General features: G+C 34.8%; 2 protein-coding genes across 2 annotated transcripts; both read right to left on the bottom strand.

Annotated features, from left to right (window-relative positions):
- Window positions 1-1,319: 1,319 nt before the first annotated feature.
- On the bottom strand, window positions 1,320-4,860 carry LOC121420797 (synaptogenesis protein syg-2-like). The gene is made up of 6 exons (XM_041615434.1): window positions 4,757-4,860; window positions 4,122-4,454; window positions 3,455-3,802; window positions 2,769-3,077; window positions 2,046-2,357; window positions 1,320-1,649 (listed from the first exon to the last, which is right to left on the bottom strand). The coding sequence occupies exons 4-6, from the start codon at window positions 3,055-3,057 to the stop codon at window positions 1,510-1,512; spliced, it is 741 nt and encodes a 246-aa protein (XP_041471368.1). The 5' UTR covers window positions 3,058-3,077; window positions 3,455-3,802; window positions 4,122-4,454; window positions 4,757-4,860; the 3' UTR covers window positions 1,320-1,509.
- A 1,794-nt stretch (window positions 4,861-6,654) lies between these two features.
- Window positions 6,655-8,956, bottom strand: LOC121419778 (synaptogenesis protein syg-2-like). The gene is made up of 4 exons (XM_041614231.1): window positions 8,770-8,956; window positions 8,163-8,492; window positions 7,482-7,829; window positions 6,655-7,053 (listed from the first exon to the last, which is right to left on the bottom strand). Exons 1-4 carry the CDS (start codon window positions 8,828-8,830, stop codon window positions 6,734-6,736), a joined length of 1,059 nt encoding a protein of 352 aa, XP_041470165.1. The 5' UTR covers window positions 8,831-8,956; the 3' UTR covers window positions 6,655-6,733.
- Between the last annotated feature and the right edge of the window lie 8,621 nt (window positions 8,957-17,577).

The following is a 17,577-nucleotide window of genomic DNA, read 5'->3' as shown; positions in this document are numbered from 1 at the left end:
AAAAATATATTTTTATACTTCCATTTTTTAATATGGGTTAATGCCATTGTCATGAGAATCCTAAAGTGTCCGAGCCACAGTTTCCCAGTATTCGAACTATATTATAATATTTACGGCAAAATTGTGATTTTATGCATTAATTAGCATAATCAATCAGTTAAAGATAAATTTTGATAATTGGTAAAATTGAATATAAACAAGTTTATATATTAACCATTTGAACAGCTCACATAATCTATCATCCATTTCCATCATCTTAATACGCTACGATAAACTTACTAGTATAATGCAAATACAACTACAGACTTACTGCTTGGTGAGATGATTACACCCAGGGATAAAACAAGAAATGTTTGAGTAGAGATGGCCATTGTGGTCCAGTTATTACAAAGATGGAAATACCATGAGGTCTTACACATTTCACACTGTGGTCAATTACCATTGTAGGTAGACTATCAGCGCATGATCTAATAAGACATAGTTAGTTACACCGTTTTGAAAAGCAACCAAAGGCACTCTGTTGTATTATCTCCTTCTTCGATACACGGATTCGGTTTCACATACTTCAAACATCCATCACTTTGACATGCATAGGCCTAGTGAGATCATGTTGATATTTTTTCAACTTTATTTTTTTTCTAAAGTGGGCGCTCTTCCAGCAGAAATGTGATTAACGTAAGAGGGAGAAGTAGTATAGCATATTGAATCATTTTGATGTAATATCAAACTTCATGTGATATTGAACTAATGTTTTTGTTATTTTCACACAATGAATTAAGACTGGAAATGCATTTTTTTAACAATAAAAGCAAGCGTTCTTATAACCGGAGCTGAAGTAACACTAGTGGTTTAAGTAGTAATTGTGAAAGTGGTATGGAAATTCATACCCTTTGGTTTATTTCACTCACCCTATGCAACATTTTTCAGTGAAATTGTTTAAGCCCATACTGGAGACCTAGATATCGGATCGCCCAAAGTAACAAAATGAGTCATCAATCATATAGGTATGGCGTTCCCCAATTTTTTTGTTTTTTTTTTTTGGGGGGGGCAAACAATAATTGTAACAGATGTTTAACCTTTTTTTATATGCAGCCTGCATATAACCTGGAACTTTTCGCTTCCATTGCATTTCTGTTTTCTCATTCTAATTAACGGTCACTGATTTGTTAAAAATAAATTCATCTCTATTTTAAAAGCTATTTATCAAGTTATCTATTCATTCATTTATTCATTTTCTGAGGGGGCAGCCCCGATACCTTAAGCTCACACACACGCACGCGCGCGCGCGCATACACAAGAGATAATCTGAACGTCAGGGGCTGCTCGAATACAAAGCGATATATAATTTTATATAACATAATCAAAATTAGACATTAATTCAAAGTAAGTTGTGTTACACATTAAATATGAAAGGACACCAAATGTAGTTGAGAACATCGTACATGTATTTCCGAGTGTTTATGCTGTATAAAGAAGTGAAATGAAATTCTACATTTTACCAATTTCATGTTAGTTGATCACATTGTCGATACTTTCTGATTTATACTTTTGTCCTATGATAAATCCTGGTTGCCAGGCAACGAAAACAGATGAAGATCTCGTCTGGTATTGGTAGATGATGAAGAAAGAAGGTGGATTCGGGATAACATCTGTAAAAAAGATAATATAAACTGTAAACATCAACTTAGGAGGAAATGCAGTGTCACTGAAATCTCAAAATTAATACTTTAATAATGTTCCGTGTTAAAACATTATTGATAGGATAACGTAAATATATGAATAATTTTGAGACAAAAATTTTTTAAACTTTTTTCCCATTGATATTTACATTTATTCAGTTCAAAATGAAACATAGCAAATTCAACTATTTTACATTGTGGATGAGTCATTAAAGCCACAGGCTTAAACAAATTATGATTCTTCAGGTGTAAAAATAGCAAAACAACATCAATTATGTAATAAAAGTTACACAAAGTGTTTAGACATATTTTGATGATATCACTTTATTTGTTATTAGACAAAGAGAAAATAACCGTTAAACTTACAAGAATAAAAGGAATCGAAGGTTGCACTTCCGGAGCCGTATTCTGATTCAGCGGTGCAGTTAAAAACACATTGATATTTCGAGAGTGAGTTTTGAATCGCACTTACGCTGGACCTTAGCGTTGCATCTTCAGATATAGTGTCAGGGAGTCTGTTGTTATTGGAATCGTTGGGCACTAAAGTTTCGTTGCATATCCATTCGAATGAATTGACAGGAGGATTTGCGTCCGCTTCACATATCAACGCAAGCTTAGTAGTCCCACTTGCTTTATTTGATGTAAGACGTCGAACAGTGATTGACACAACAGGATTATCTACATTAGAGATACAAAATACAAATTTGCTATAAGTTAATATTAAATGGGAGAGGCATAATAATTGGCAGAGACAAATCATCACATTTTTTTTTAGAAAGAAGTAAAGCAGGAAAGAAAACATCCAATTATTTAGCCAAAATGTAATTTTGGAAATTTGTCTCATCGCGACCTTTGTAATGTTTATAGTCTCTGAAGGTAAAAAATGAATTTAAAAGGCTCAAGTTTTCTTTTACAATATTGTCACACAATCTTATTAACAGGCAAGTGGAACAAGCAGAAAAAACAAATTTTAAGTACCAACAAGTCAACTAGGTAAACAGACAGGATCAGTTAGAATTAAAAAGGCTTCCCTTTCTATCCAACCTGCCAATTAGTCTTAGTAAATTCATCATAAAAGTCAGTACTTACATGTTACATTCAGAACCAAGCTTTGATTCACCGATCGAGCTGGGAGTGTTGTAGGTTGAACTGCCTCACAGACAAGACATTTCACATGGTCAAACCTCGTCAGTACTAGAGTCAGGGTGCTTTCAGTGTCATATCGACCAGCATTATTTTCACTTATGTTTAAAGATGAATCCTCTGTGAGATTTCTTAATCCGATGTACCAATGGATATGCGGTGCGGGGTATCCATTAACAGCTTCACAGGTTACATTTATCTCTATGCCATCGTAAAGATCCACAGTAGAGCTCATAATGACGCGTTCTGGTGGGCCTTTAGACGAAACATAAAATCGGTAAACATGCCTTTAAATGCCTTGAAAGTAGGAAATAAGTTTCAGTTCAAATTCAACCTGCTTAACGTATTATGTAATTTGTATAAAAGGTACAAGAACTCCTCTTGCAAACCTTCATTTTCTTAGATTATGTGAAATTATCAATATAAGCGATGACGACTTGGCCCTTTTAGCAAGGACAATTTTAAGAAATGTAAAATGAACGCAGATATATTAAGAATATGCTTTATCATGTAAATTTTGGCGGTTTACAAAAAAATCACGACTATTAAAACAATGAATTGAACATTATTTTTCGGAAAAAAAGGGTCCTTTAAAAATGAATAACCAAAAGGGAAGAAGAAGAATAACTCACCGTAAACGATCACTTGCGCAGATGTAAATCCGACTATGTGTTTTTCAAGTGATGCGTAGCATTGAACGGTCTTCCCATGATGACCAATATTTGGATGTATTGTTACAGTGCTCTCGGTGTCAAACAAAGCATCGTCTAAAACATTCCTTTCGATTGAGGAATTTTCATGAATGAGGATTTTGTCAGCATGACCAGTACCACCTACTAACTGAAATTATAGTTTGGTCGCTGGGAATGACCCGATACTTTTACAGGTGATTGAAGTCGGCGAATCTTCTTGAACGTTAAGTACGGTTGAATTGGACTGGTTTCGTCCGGTTCGAAAGAGCACCACATCCTTTGGCAGAACTTTGGTAGAACAAAGGGAGACATTTTGAGTGAGTGACAGAGACGGAGAGCCAAGGGGGGGGGTATTATGGATGTCATCGAATTTATACTTTGGGAAATGACACTGAGGAGACTGAAGAGACATATTTTGTTACATACATTATATATTTTATTGCATATTTTGTCGACTTGAAAGTAAAATGCACAGATTACGAAAATCTTTATGCCTAGGAATAATATCGCTTTAGTAAATTGCAAACATTACAGTGGCGGCAAGGAAGGCTCATTTAAAACTGACAATGACAGTTTGAAACAAAAATGACCTGTTTGGTATACACACCATGAACATTGAGATGAACTGAGCGTAGACGTTCATTTTGTAGTTCTGGGTGTGATGCGATGCAGCTAAGAATCTGTCCGTGGTCATTCCTGGAGGGTGTGATAGTTACAGCTTTCCGAGAGATGTAAGATCCGCCTTGAAGAGCATCCGACTGATCCTGATGAACAACAGAGATATCATCTGGTACGTGCCATTCCAACACTGCATGAGGATTTGCTCCATGTGCTTCACATGTGATGTCATGCTGCTGGCCAGCTATTACCGTTACAGAGAAGTTGTTAAAGTAATAACGTGTCCCCGTTCCATCAATGATGTAGATCCAAGTTGGTGGAGCTACAGGTGAAAGTAACATGAATTCAGTAATAAAGTCAATTAACTATGTATTTTCAAATTTTGATGTATACCTTGAAATATACTATATATACTATATATATATATATTCTCTCTAAATATTGTGATTTTTCTTAAGTAATACGTTATCTCTCTAATTGTGAAGGTCCCTACATATTTCGATAATATAGTCATTGGTTCATAAACAGTATTAATTCCAATTTACAAGATCATTATCTACATTACTATTTGCTACATACAGCATGTTTTCATCATACTTTGATGAAGCAAGTGGGACTACTTACCGCTTTGTGAGATGATAACCCCAAGGAAAATTTGAAGAGCAACTTGTCTAGAAATGGACATTGTCATTCAGTAATCATATATGGCAATGCGAGGATGATCTGTTACGACCGGCAGTTGATTCTAAATTCAAACAAAGTGATATCACAATATGATATCCTGAAATTATGAAATATGAAATGCTTGGGCAATTATACAATGACACTTCCTCATATTCCCTCCTTACATGGTTTCGGTTTGGCATGCTGTCCAAGACACACATCAACATACCAGGTAAATATCTGAAAGTTCGTTAAGTGGACAGCGGGCGCTCTTTCGTCGGTGGGCCTAAGTATACTATGATGTTTAATTAGACACAGACGTAAGGGTGCCAAAATAATATCCACTTTATAGGATATCATGGGTTTTTATTCGACTGTAGAAAATCTTTTCGAAGTGAATATTAAAATAAACAAGCCTGTTTTTCATTGAATTCACACTCAAACAACGAACTTCGAAAAGAAAATGTATATTATTTTATAAGAATGTATTTTTATTTGGTAAGACTAGGCTAACCAGCGCTAAAAGTAGGTATAGCAATGCACATGACCTAAGGACGGAAACAGATACTCCTAGATTTGTTTCACACTGTTACGTTTCTTGCAATTATATTCTTTGCAAAGTGATTGTTTAACTTCGTACTAATTACAAACAATCCTCTTTGTTGTTCTTGGAACTATTTTAAAACTTTGGAAATAAAGAACAACGTTTGATAATAAATGAGGGTTATTTTCAATTCGTAGAGTTAATAGAGCGATGTTTTTGTCAGATACCCAAACAGTGAATATTGGTTACCAGGCAACGAAAAGAGATAAAGATCTTGTCTGGTTTTGGTACAGGGTGAACCCAGAAGGTGGATTCGGGATAAAATCTGTACAAATAGAAGAAAGATTAGAAAAACAGTAAACACAAATCTATCATGATAAGTTTATAATATTAATGAAACAGTAAATCAATTGGTAGGATAACATATTCCATTTTTAAACAGAATTAATTTTTATTTCTTTATTCCTTTTATTTATTTATTTATTCAATTTAGGATGAAACATATCAAATTCAACTATTTTACAGTGTAGAGGAGTCATTAAAGGCCACTTGCATAAAAAAGTTCTTCTAGTATAAAAATATGAAAATATCAACTATGTAACAAAAAATGCACAGAGTGTTTAAAAGATTTTTGATTACATCATTTTGATTTTTATATGATTATTAGAAAAAAAATAGGTAAACGTACACGAATTCAGGGAATCGAAGATTGCACTTCCTGACCCATATTCTGATACAGCGGTACATTTATAAACAGAATGATATATGGAGAGTGAGTTTTGAATCTCAAGTACGCTGGACCTTAGTGTTGCATCTTCAGATATAGTCTCAAGGAGTGTTATGTTATTTGTGTCCTTGGACACTACAGTTTCGTTGCAAAGCCAAACGAAGGTATTGACAGGAGGATTTGCGTCCGATTTACAAATCAATACGAGCTCAGAAGTCCCATTTGCATTGTTTGATGTAAGACGTCGAACAGTGATTGACACAACGGGATGATCTACATTACAGATACAAAATAAAAAAATCACTATAAGTTGATATGAAAAGGGAGAGGCATAAGCCTTGGCAGAGACAGTGGGTTTTGAAAGACTCAAAGGAGGAAACAAAACATTGTCCAATCATTTTGCTAAAATGAGACAGCAGTGCCATTCGTCTCCTTCATCATGTTTCAGTCTGTGAATGTAAAATGAAATTTAAAAGGCTCAAGTCTTCTTCTAAAATATTGTCACAAAATTTCATACAAAAGCGAGCAGGACGAGGAGAAAAAATCAATTTGTAATAGCAAATGAGTCAAAGAGGAAAACATGTAAACAGACAAGTTGAGTTAAAATAAAAAAAGCTTCCCTATCTATCCAACCTTCCATATAGTCTTATCAACAGCATTACCAAAATCAGTACTTACATGTTATATTCAGAACAAAGCTTTGATTCACCGAGCGAGCTGGGAGTGGTGTAGATTGAACTGCCTGACAGAGAAGACGTTTCCAATGAATAAACCTCGTCGGTCTGAGAGTCAGAGTGCTTTCAGCATCATATCGACCAGCTTTATTTTCACTTATGTTTAAAGATGAATCCTCTGTAAGATTTCTTGATCCGATGTACCAATGGATATGCGGTGCGGGGTATCCATTAACAGCTTTGCAGATTACATTTATTTCTACGCCATCGTAAATATCCACAGGGGAAATAATTTTGATCCCTTTTGGTGGGCCTTTGGACAAAACGTAAAAATAATAGTCATAGAACAATGCCGTAAGATAAATAATGAAATCTTGTTTTTAATAGAACCCACTTAACATCCTGTTTTTTATAATTGGTGGAAAGGATGGAAGACACATCTTGCATTCTCTATTTCTTAGATTATCTGAATTCCCTAATAAGGTAATGATGGCGTGGCCCTTTTAAGCTATGGATTTTGTAAGAAATCCAAAAACAATACAAAACTATTGAGAATTACTTAATCATGTAATTGATGAAGATTAACATGAGATAAAACCTAATAGGAGAATAGATTGAACTACATTATTTTTTTTTCTGGAAAATTGAACTACATTATTTTTTTTCTGGAAAATTGAACTACATTATTTCTTTTTTTTCTGGAAAAAATACTTACCACAAGGAAGATTAAGACGAACTTACCGTAAACGATCAATTTGGCAAACCCTACTTCGAATCTGGAACCTTCAAGTTTTGCGAAGCATTGAAGGTACTTCCCATGATGCTCAATATTTGGGCGTATGGCTAAGAAGCCTTCGGTGTCAAACAGAGTATCGTCTAAAACACTCCTTTTGCTTGAGATATTTTCATGGTTGAGGATTTTGTCAGCATGACCAGCACTACTTGCTAACTGATATGATAGTTTGGTCGCTGGAAATGACCCAATACTTTTACAAGTGATTGAAGTCGGTGAATCTTCTTGAACGTGTAGGGCTGTTGATTGTGACTGGTTAACACCAGTTAGAAAGAGCAGTACGTCCCTTGGCAGAACTTTGAATTAAAAGAGAAAGAGGCAGCTTGAGTGAGTGAGATGGGGACCTAAACTGAGAGGGATGATTATGGATGGTATTGAATTAACACTTTGGTAAATGATATGGAGGAAAACAGAATGTTTTAGCACACGCACGACATATTTTCCTGTATATTACGCATGTTATGTGGACATGAAAGTAAAATGCACAGATAAGGTAAATGCATCTGCATAGGAGTTAGACTAGCTCAGACGTTTGGTTATTTTATACATTACAGTGGAGGCAATAAAAGGCTCTAAAAAGACAGAGAATGACATCTACAAAACAAAAATAACCTCTCTGACATACATACCATAAACATTGAGATAAACTGAGCACTGAGGTTCATACTGTAGTTCTGGGTGTGATGCAATGCAGCTGAGAATCTTTCCGTGGTCGTTCCTGGAGGGTGTGATTGTCACAGCCTTCCGAGAGATGTAAGATCCGTCTTCAATGACATTAAACTGATCATGTAGATGTATCACTGTATCACTAGGTATTCGCCATATAAGTACTGCAGGAGGCCTTGCCCCGTATGTTTCACATGTGATGTCATTTTTCTTCCCAGCAGTTAAAGAGAGGTTGTTAAAACAATACTGTTGGATTCCCCTTCCATCCGTGATTGAAATTATGTTGGGTGGAGCTGGTGATATAATAAAATAATCAGTGTAAATATTCAATCACGTTTTTGTCAGTTCATGTCATACATAGTAATCTATTCGAAATGGAATTTGTTATGAAGTTTTGAAAGTCTCTGAAAAAAAATGGTGTCACTTGAATAACTTTTTTTTTCTTTAATCTTTCAACAAATTGAAAATTTCGATGGATAATAATCATAGGTCCATATACGACAGATCGCCAGTATCTATTTACTACGAAGTACTTTTTATGAAAGAAATTACAAAACGCTTCATACTTACAGCTTTGTGAGATGGTAATAAGGAATAGAACAAGAGGTACTTGCACAGAAATGGACTCCATCTCTCAGTGATCGTAGGCAATGCGACAACTATCTCTTTATTTCAGCCGAAATAGATTCCAACACAAACTATCAGAACAAAAAATGCAAGCGATGAAATGCTTTGGACAATTAAAAATGGCTCTTCCGTGTTTTTCCTTCTTACAGGGATTTAGTTTTGCATACTTAAACGCCAATCAATATTTCAGGTAGAATGCTAAAAGCTTGTAAGATGGATAGCGGGCGCCCTTTCGTCAGAAAGGATGGTATGGTTATCCCTTCGTGAGGTTGTCAGAATAATAGGTCCAGAATAGTATTTTCCCATATGAATGTTGGAATTAATTAAAAAATAATAGAAATAAATAAAAGAACAGAAACTGTAGATAGTCTGTGGGTAAACAAAGAATAAAACATGGAAAATTATATTTTCGTATTTAAACAAATCACTGACGTACCAAAAACTACGGAAAAGTGATAATAATGTTTAAAGTAGACATTTTGAATGTGTGATGAACACTAGATTTTGCCAATTTATTGCAATTTCATTGTTTTTTACCTTGAGAGGTGGTGAACAACATAACATCCTCAAAAATACAGTTTCAGCCACCGACAGAGTCAGTACGAGGAAAACAGTCGCAAGTCGTTAATATACATTATGATTTTCACCTGACAAATACATATTGATATTCATATATAACGTAGTTATTACATACTGGCAAATAGTTATGGAATTGATTTTCCAAAATGCAATTGAAGTTGCAACGAAGTTTGATATGCACAAATTCACACATTAGACATTAAATGCCTTTATTCGACGTTTTGGAAACTTCATCTGGTTCCATGCATCCTTAAAAGTCATGAACAATATTTAACATGACCTCATGACATACCCTGGTTGCCAGGCAACGACAATAGATGAAGATCTTGTCTGGTTTTGAAAACGATGAGCCAGGCAGGTAGATCTGGGATAACTATATTAAAGGCGGAAACAAAAACCATCAAATGATAGAGTAAGAGTTTAATATACAATAATTCTTATTTTCTTTAACCATAATTCATTGTCTTGTTTTTATATTTACTATTTTAATCAAATGTGACGAAATACCATTCAGAGGTAGCAGCCTGATTTTTTTAAACTAACGTATATAGTTCTTATAATCATTCAATTATTATCACTTTAGAAAACAGAATATCCAAAATAGAAATAAAATCACAGTTCAACTTACGAAATAACGAGGAGTTGAATACTGCTGATCCTAACCCGTATCTGGATACAGCAGTGCAATTGTAAATAGATGGATGTTCAGATGGTAGGCTTCGAATTATCAGGTCACTAGTAGTTACGGTCTCTCTTTCTGCACGTTCTGGGCTATTCTCGTGGAGATTCATGTTACTGGTATCATTGAAAACAATAGTTTCATCACTGAACCATTCAAAGACAATGGCAGGTGGATTCGAATCTGCCCTACATGTCAGCGTGAATTCCATTGTCCCACTTGTTGTATTTGACTTACGTGAAGTAAGACGTCGAGCAGAAATAGCAACAACTGGTGCGTCTGGAAGGAAATGCGGAAACCTTATGAATCAGCGAGAACACTAAGTGATAAAAAAGGGTTTACAACAGAAAAAGCAGGAAACAGAATTTAAAAAAGGAATGATAAATGATAGTGTACCCAACATCTCTATTGCAGGTATCACTTTATTTCCATTTATGAATATATATACAGTATATACACACATATATAATAATAATTCAGAAGTCTGTGTGGGGATTTGGTTAATTTGTTAGGGACCATTTGTCCTAACTTGTACCAATATATGAGTTAGTGCTTACATGATATGTTCAGAACAATACTCTCGTTCAATGCCATGATTGAGAATCTTGTAGTTTGGACTGCTTCACAAATGAGCCGCTTTCCATGGTCGAGCCAATTTGGTGTCAATATCAGAGAGCTTTCAGCGTCGTATCGGTCAACAAAATTGACTGTATTCTTGAGAGATGAGTCTTCTGTGACGTTCTTTAAGCCAATGTACCAATGGATGAGCAAATTGGGGTATCCATTTCGAGCTCTGCAGGTTACGGTAGTTTCTATTCCATCTTCCAAGTTAGCATCTCCAATGGAAGCAATTTCTACACTGTCAGGTGGACCTTTACAATGGAAATGGTAGATAAATCCAAATGCGAAATATACCTTGACCCTATATAGCCTGATAGCCGGGGGGCTATTAGCCCCCCCCCCCCTTAGATCTCGACCGTTTACCGGCCGATTGCGACCAAATTTGGTGTGTGGGTGTCTCAATATGTATTTTACAAGAATGCATTGTCAAATTTGTGATATTTATCATCATTTCTTATTTATCTAATTAATCATGCAAATATTCATTTTTTTTCAAGGAATTTTCATTTTTCTTCAGTTTTCCCCCCATTTTTGGAGAAAATGCAATGGAATCAAGCATGTTAGTAGCGAGTCATGTAATCTAAAAGACAGCTCACTCAACTGTATGGAAATTGTATAATTATTAGATTACAATAGTAATTAATTATGCGCATATGCTATTTTTCGAAATTCTGAATTTCACATATTGATTACCACGTCTGGGCATATTTTTTTTCTAGTTGTGTACTGAAGAAAGGTGTTATTTACTTTATATTTTTACATTATGTCATCAAAAAGTGAAAATACTTATGCAAATTAGAGATAAATGAATATTCATTAGCAGCCAGAAAGTTGAATGTTTCAAAGTAATTTATTAGATGTGACTTATGATTCAGCAAACTCAAGAGCAATCATGAATGGAATGAACTGAAGGGGGAGGGGATTAGGAGCAGATTAGGCAGGGATTAGCTAGTGTAAATAAACCTGTTTATCAAAGACTTGAGTGAGCAGAAACACAAGGGGTGAACTTGAAGTCCCATGGATCACAATGTATTAGGTTTTCTTATATTATTATATATATATATATATTCGAACAATAAATTATGGATTTCATTTCCATTTTTTTTCATTATGTTCCCATTTCTTTTCAGTATGTCGTGATTATTTTGCTAAATACATATATATAGAGAGAGAGGGGGGGGGGGGGGGAGGTAGTTCATCACAATCCACTATAAAAATGTAAAATTATTTTTCTACTGACGCCTTTCAGGCTATTTTGTTGGATAATATTCTTGTTTTCTTCCATGTTTCCAAATTCTTATGTAATTCTTTGTTTTTAGTTTAGTATGTGTTTCTTTTTTTTTGAAATCTCTATTTTTTATTGTTTTCTTTAATCTAGAATAGTTGGTGATAGCCCAATAGGGTTAAGAAACAGAATTGCTCTTGGGTTAAAACCTTTGATCAATATTCCTAAAACACAAGATGAAATCTACATGTCTAACTGGATTGCAGCTTCCGTCAAAGTAGTTTAAACAGCCTTCCACACATTCTAGTTCAAATATATTTTGGAGATCCATTTGGATCATCTGATAATCGGATTTGGTGAAGAAAACACATGACAGAAATATAATAGAATAATACATTTACCTATCAAACGTGATATATTTATATTAGTCTGTACATGCAGTTTAACCTTAAACATTTTTGAGAATTCAGAAAATATCATTGTTTAAATAAAAAAAATATATTAATCGACAATGTTTTATGACATAAACCACATGTGAAATATATCTTGTGTGGTATTTAGTGTATTATGCTTTTAATTTCGGAAGAAGGCACAGATGTCACAGAATTATAATGGAATATATCATGTATACATAAGGATAAAAAACTCACCGTAAACCAATAATTTGGCAGTCTTTCGTTTAACACGGCTTCCCAAACTTGCAAAACATTGAAGGAATTTCCCATGGTGCTTTCTCTCTGGAAGAATCGTGATGACACTTTCGGTGTCGAACAAACTATAGTCTAACGCATTGTTAAGCTTCTGAAGACTAGTATTATTTTGAAGACTTGTGGAACTACCAAGCATCCAAGCAAATTCAACAGCTGGGAATGATCCAATGCATTTGCAGGTTATTGATGAGGGTGAATCCTCTTGAACGTACATGACTGCTGATTTCAAATGTTTGTCCTTGCCAATTCCTTTTTGGAAGAGGGTCATGCTCGACGGTAAAACTTTATAAATCGAAAGAAAAAGAAAGAGAATCACCAGACGTTAATCTTGTGACAATAAATGTTACATGATTTAGATTTCTTTCTCCTATTAACATAAACTGAAATTGACTTGAATCAAAAATACATTTCTGCGATATTGGCTTAACATAATCATGAATTTACTTTTTCTATATATATTGTGTTTAAGATAGACAGCCTGAATAAAGAATAAAACCAAGTCCTTAGACTCGACTCTTGAGATGGACTCAATTACATATTTGCATTATAATAATTACCTATGAGCATTATAATAATTATACTTCGCTAGGCCGATCTATAGTCTAGACATACCATGAACATTCAGGTACACTGAACTTTGTAAGTTGGTGAATAGTTTGGGATGTGATGCTTCACAGGTCAGAACCTTTCCTTGGTCATTCGTAGAGGGCGTGATGGTAGCTGTTTTCCTTGATACATACTTGTTCCCTTGCATGGTATCAGACTGACCGTGGACATAAAAGATCACATCATCTGGTATTAGCCAAGTCAGTACTACAGGAGGCCTTGCCGGGAAAGTATTGCACGTAATGTTATACGGTTCTCCAGAAATTACTATTATAATGGCGGAGTTCGAAATCGGGCTGACTGATTGTGCATTGTCAATGGAGACCTGCGATGGCGGAGCTGAGAAGGAAGAATAGGGAATTTATACAATAATTATAAAGACAGTGTGGAACGGTTCCAGCTCGCTCAGATATTTCATTCTTTCAGGATTAATTTTCAATATAAATTCCATTTTACATCAACGTAACCTCAAATATAGAGGAAAAAATCAACCGGCAAATACATGTACATAGCTATTTTAATATGTTTCAAAATACACTGGAAGATGGGGTATCAATACTCTGACAATTACATGTTTTTTGGGGAAGAGGGTCCATCCTCGTACAAGATGATAATATTTAAGAAATTTAAATGGCGGACATGTTTTACCCTTGGTATTTGACGCATTCACTAAGGCAGTGCGATCGGGCTTGGCCTTAAGAATAAGCATTGTTCTAGCATGGAGCTATTAATAGCTCTATGGTTCTAGGTAGCAGACATGCAAACCATGTCCTTGGTCCGACCTTGTTCTTGGCCTCTGCTTACCTGGCCTTACCCACATCACTGATGATGAACGGTAGGATGACAATTGATGGTCAATTATTCATTTCTTTATTAAAAGAATCTTATCATTTCGTAAATTAGACGTCTAACTAATAAAAATGGAACATAATCATCCTCGGTGTACCAGCTGTTTGTTTTGATTCTGTCGAAATTTTTTTCTTGTCTGGGTCAAATTGGAATGTAATTTTACGAAGCTAAAGATTGAAATATTGTGAAAGGATAAGGCATTGAAATAAAGTATACGGTTTTGGAATCACGTCGTCAGGTCAGACCTTTATCTTTAAATGAAATTGAACGTTCTTTCATTGACGCCTCTCACATCTGATTTGTTTTCTTAAACAGCCTGAGACAATTTGAATGGTGTGTTGCAATGCTATCTGGTTTTTTATTTACCTTGATTTAGTACTTTTATTGTCTCATCCGCTGACCATGTCCCACTCTTGTTTATTAGAACGCAACTGTATCTCCCATTGTCAAAAGTGGTCAAATTGATTATTGTAAGCGATGTGCTGCTGTCATCTCTCAATAACCTGTACTTAGTAGGATTAGAAATATTAGGTGTACATTCACTCGCAGTTGTGCACGATTCATTAGCAACCTGGATGCCGTCGTGTTCCCACTGTACTGAACGAGGATATGAAGGTGAATAACTGCATTGAATTGTACATTCAATTGTAAAATTTCCTGTGACTGGTAGGATCTGTGATTGAAGATGAATCATGGCTGTAGATGGAGATCCTGTAAGTTAAAATTGAAAAACAAAGTCATTTTGTGATAATATGTAAACATCAAATTTCAATTTAGATAATCTCTCATCAAATTTTAATCGGATATTTAGAGGAATCACAGTTAATACAATGGTTCTAGAACTATTAATTGTAAGAACGTTTCGAATATTGTTTTGCAAGAATGGGATGAACATATTGAGTAAATTTAAGGGGGAGAATAAACAATTCAGTGAAATTTTTGAGCTTTGTATTATCTGTTTGTGTAAATTTGTCTTCGACGTTCTTGACATAAAAAAATACGTTTTGAAACATTATGAAATGCATATACAACATACCGTTTCTGCACAAGAGAATGAAAAAGCAGAACTGCAAATAAGATGCCATTTCCAGATACGGCGATAGAATGCTCACATTCTTACTGTCATATCAAAATGAACTTCCTTAGCAATCGCAGTGTAAGAGAAGAATTGCATGCACATTCCCAAGGTGTCCGATACTGCATTGAACAAATGACACTATTGGTTATGAGGTCGTACACTTATGTACATTCACGAAAATCGAGAGTAATGTCGCAAAACTCTACTAAGTTTCAATTTGTAAATATGGTTATCAGCTTGTCCACATCAAACCAACAGAGTGTGCCCTTTAGTTTGCCCAGGGGCGGTTTGAACGCAAAACTAGGAGATGAATATATATTCAGTTCGTTTAGTTCTTTTCTAAAGCATAAAAAAGGTAACTGTTATGATTGATTTCATCAATACACGAACGCTTTTATTACTTGAGTTTTTGAATTTACATTTTTCGAGTTCCCTTTGTGTAGAAAATGGACCTAGAATTTAATAGTTATTTAAATTGGTTGTTGGTAACTTTTTAACGTATATTTATGATAGACTGAATTATTGCACTTCTAAAATTGTATGATGTAATATGTACTCTGTTTAGCTTCGATTTAAACATAGAAAAAAGGAAACCAACCAACACACAGAAAAATCTGATAAACTTATCATTTTTTTCTCAATTTATTGCTGTCACTCAATGTATGATCTTTGAACGTTTTAAAGGAATGTTACAATATGCCCCATACAGTATATACAGTATATCGAATCTAAACAGTGTCTTGAGATTTTGGTATTTGTTTAAATTTGATCATCCCGATTATCAGTAAGACGTTTAATATTATCAGAACCTTACTAGGTATTGTTACTTCCATTAACATATTCACATGCAATCGCTTTAGAGTACTTGAGCCATTCATATTAATCCTACTCATTTACGTCATCAGACTTAACATGACGTAGCAGGTTTGATTTTAATATTACTTTTTGTTTTTATATTTTTGTTAATATGTCAAGCCAGCAATACGAGTAACAATCAACATGATATAAAAACAACAGAGTCATACCATGCATACAGGCCACGGTCAACTAATAGACACAATTGTATTGTGCATACCGATATGTTGATACTTTGTAGATACTTGGCATTTCATCTACTACATAAAATAATGTGCATGAGATATAGATGATGAAGAATTCATCGAAGTGTCACATTCTCTATTCATTTGTGACTGGAATAATGGGGGTAAACAGAAAAAAAGCCTAGAAGTCCAATGTTTGATTTGAAAGACATTAAAAGACTTGATCAGCATGAAAAAAAACATCTTAAGATACTGAAAATATAAACTGTTAATATTGATACATAAAACAAATCAAAATAACGTTTAATTGTGTCTGCACGCGTGAAATAGAAAACAATGGACTCTTCGATTATTTAGGTGTCAGGTATTGAATTTTCTGACCCACAGCTAAGAAATATCTCTTCACAAGGCTATTTACGTCATTATAGTATTTCATGTATTCGGGTTTCCAGTCATGACACAAATTTAAAAACTACGAAATAGTAAACGAATCATCGATAAAAACTTCGTTTTGGACTTTTTCGTATAAATTTCCTAATGCACCCCTTCGATATGATAGTAAAGATTCCTCAGTAACAGTGACGAGTAATTTTTACTATATAATAACATATTATGTTATGCAGGACCCGCTGGAAGAACAGCCTACAGCTGAGAGTGGCTACCTTGGGCAAATAAGTGTTAATCATTATTATATTAAAACATATTCATGATTATTCAGCGCATGGCCGTATGCAGCACCGGTGGGGAGGGGGGGGGTGGGAGCTGACCCCGAAAACTTGGACAACTTACACTTTCTAAATTAAATTTTTCAGAAAATTCACCTAATTTGGCATGAAATTTTTCGATTCAGCGTTAAAATAATGCAAAAATGTTTCCAATACACCCTAGGTCCCCTCGCTTTAGTTTTTTTTTCTCTCGAGAATTGTTAAGCATCTTGTACCCTTCCCCTGGAATAAAGTTATTGTCCTTCAAGTATCGCAATGATCCTTTATCTATTGGAACAATTGTAATTCATTTGGATTTTAATGTTGATTTCTTATTTCCATTTACAAGTTTTTGCTGAATCATCTGCTACTTCAAATGTATTACTGCCATCAGCTTACTAATCTGACAATATGTACTCAGAACTCCTGTGTTATTCGCAAACCGCGAAGAGGATGAGGTAGGTTGAACTGCCTGGCAGAGAAGACGTTTTCCATGGTCAACCCCATTTGGCGAGAAGGTCAGAGTGCTTTCAGCATTGAAACATCATATCGATCAGCGCCATTTACTGTTATCTTGAGAGATGATTGACCTGTGACATTCATAGATCCGATGTACCAATGGATGAGAGGACTAGAGTATCCATTGAAAGCTCGGCAGGT

Source organism: Lytechinus variegatus, chromosome 8 (genome assembly GCF_018143015.1).
Source record: "Lytechinus variegatus isolate NC3 chromosome 8, Lvar_3.0, whole genome shotgun sequence".
In the NCBI taxonomy this organism is placed as follows: domain Eukaryota; kingdom Metazoa; phylum Echinodermata; class Echinoidea; order Temnopleuroida; family Toxopneustidae; genus Lytechinus; species Lytechinus variegatus.
This window is presented reverse-complemented; position numbering and strand designations above follow the sequence as displayed.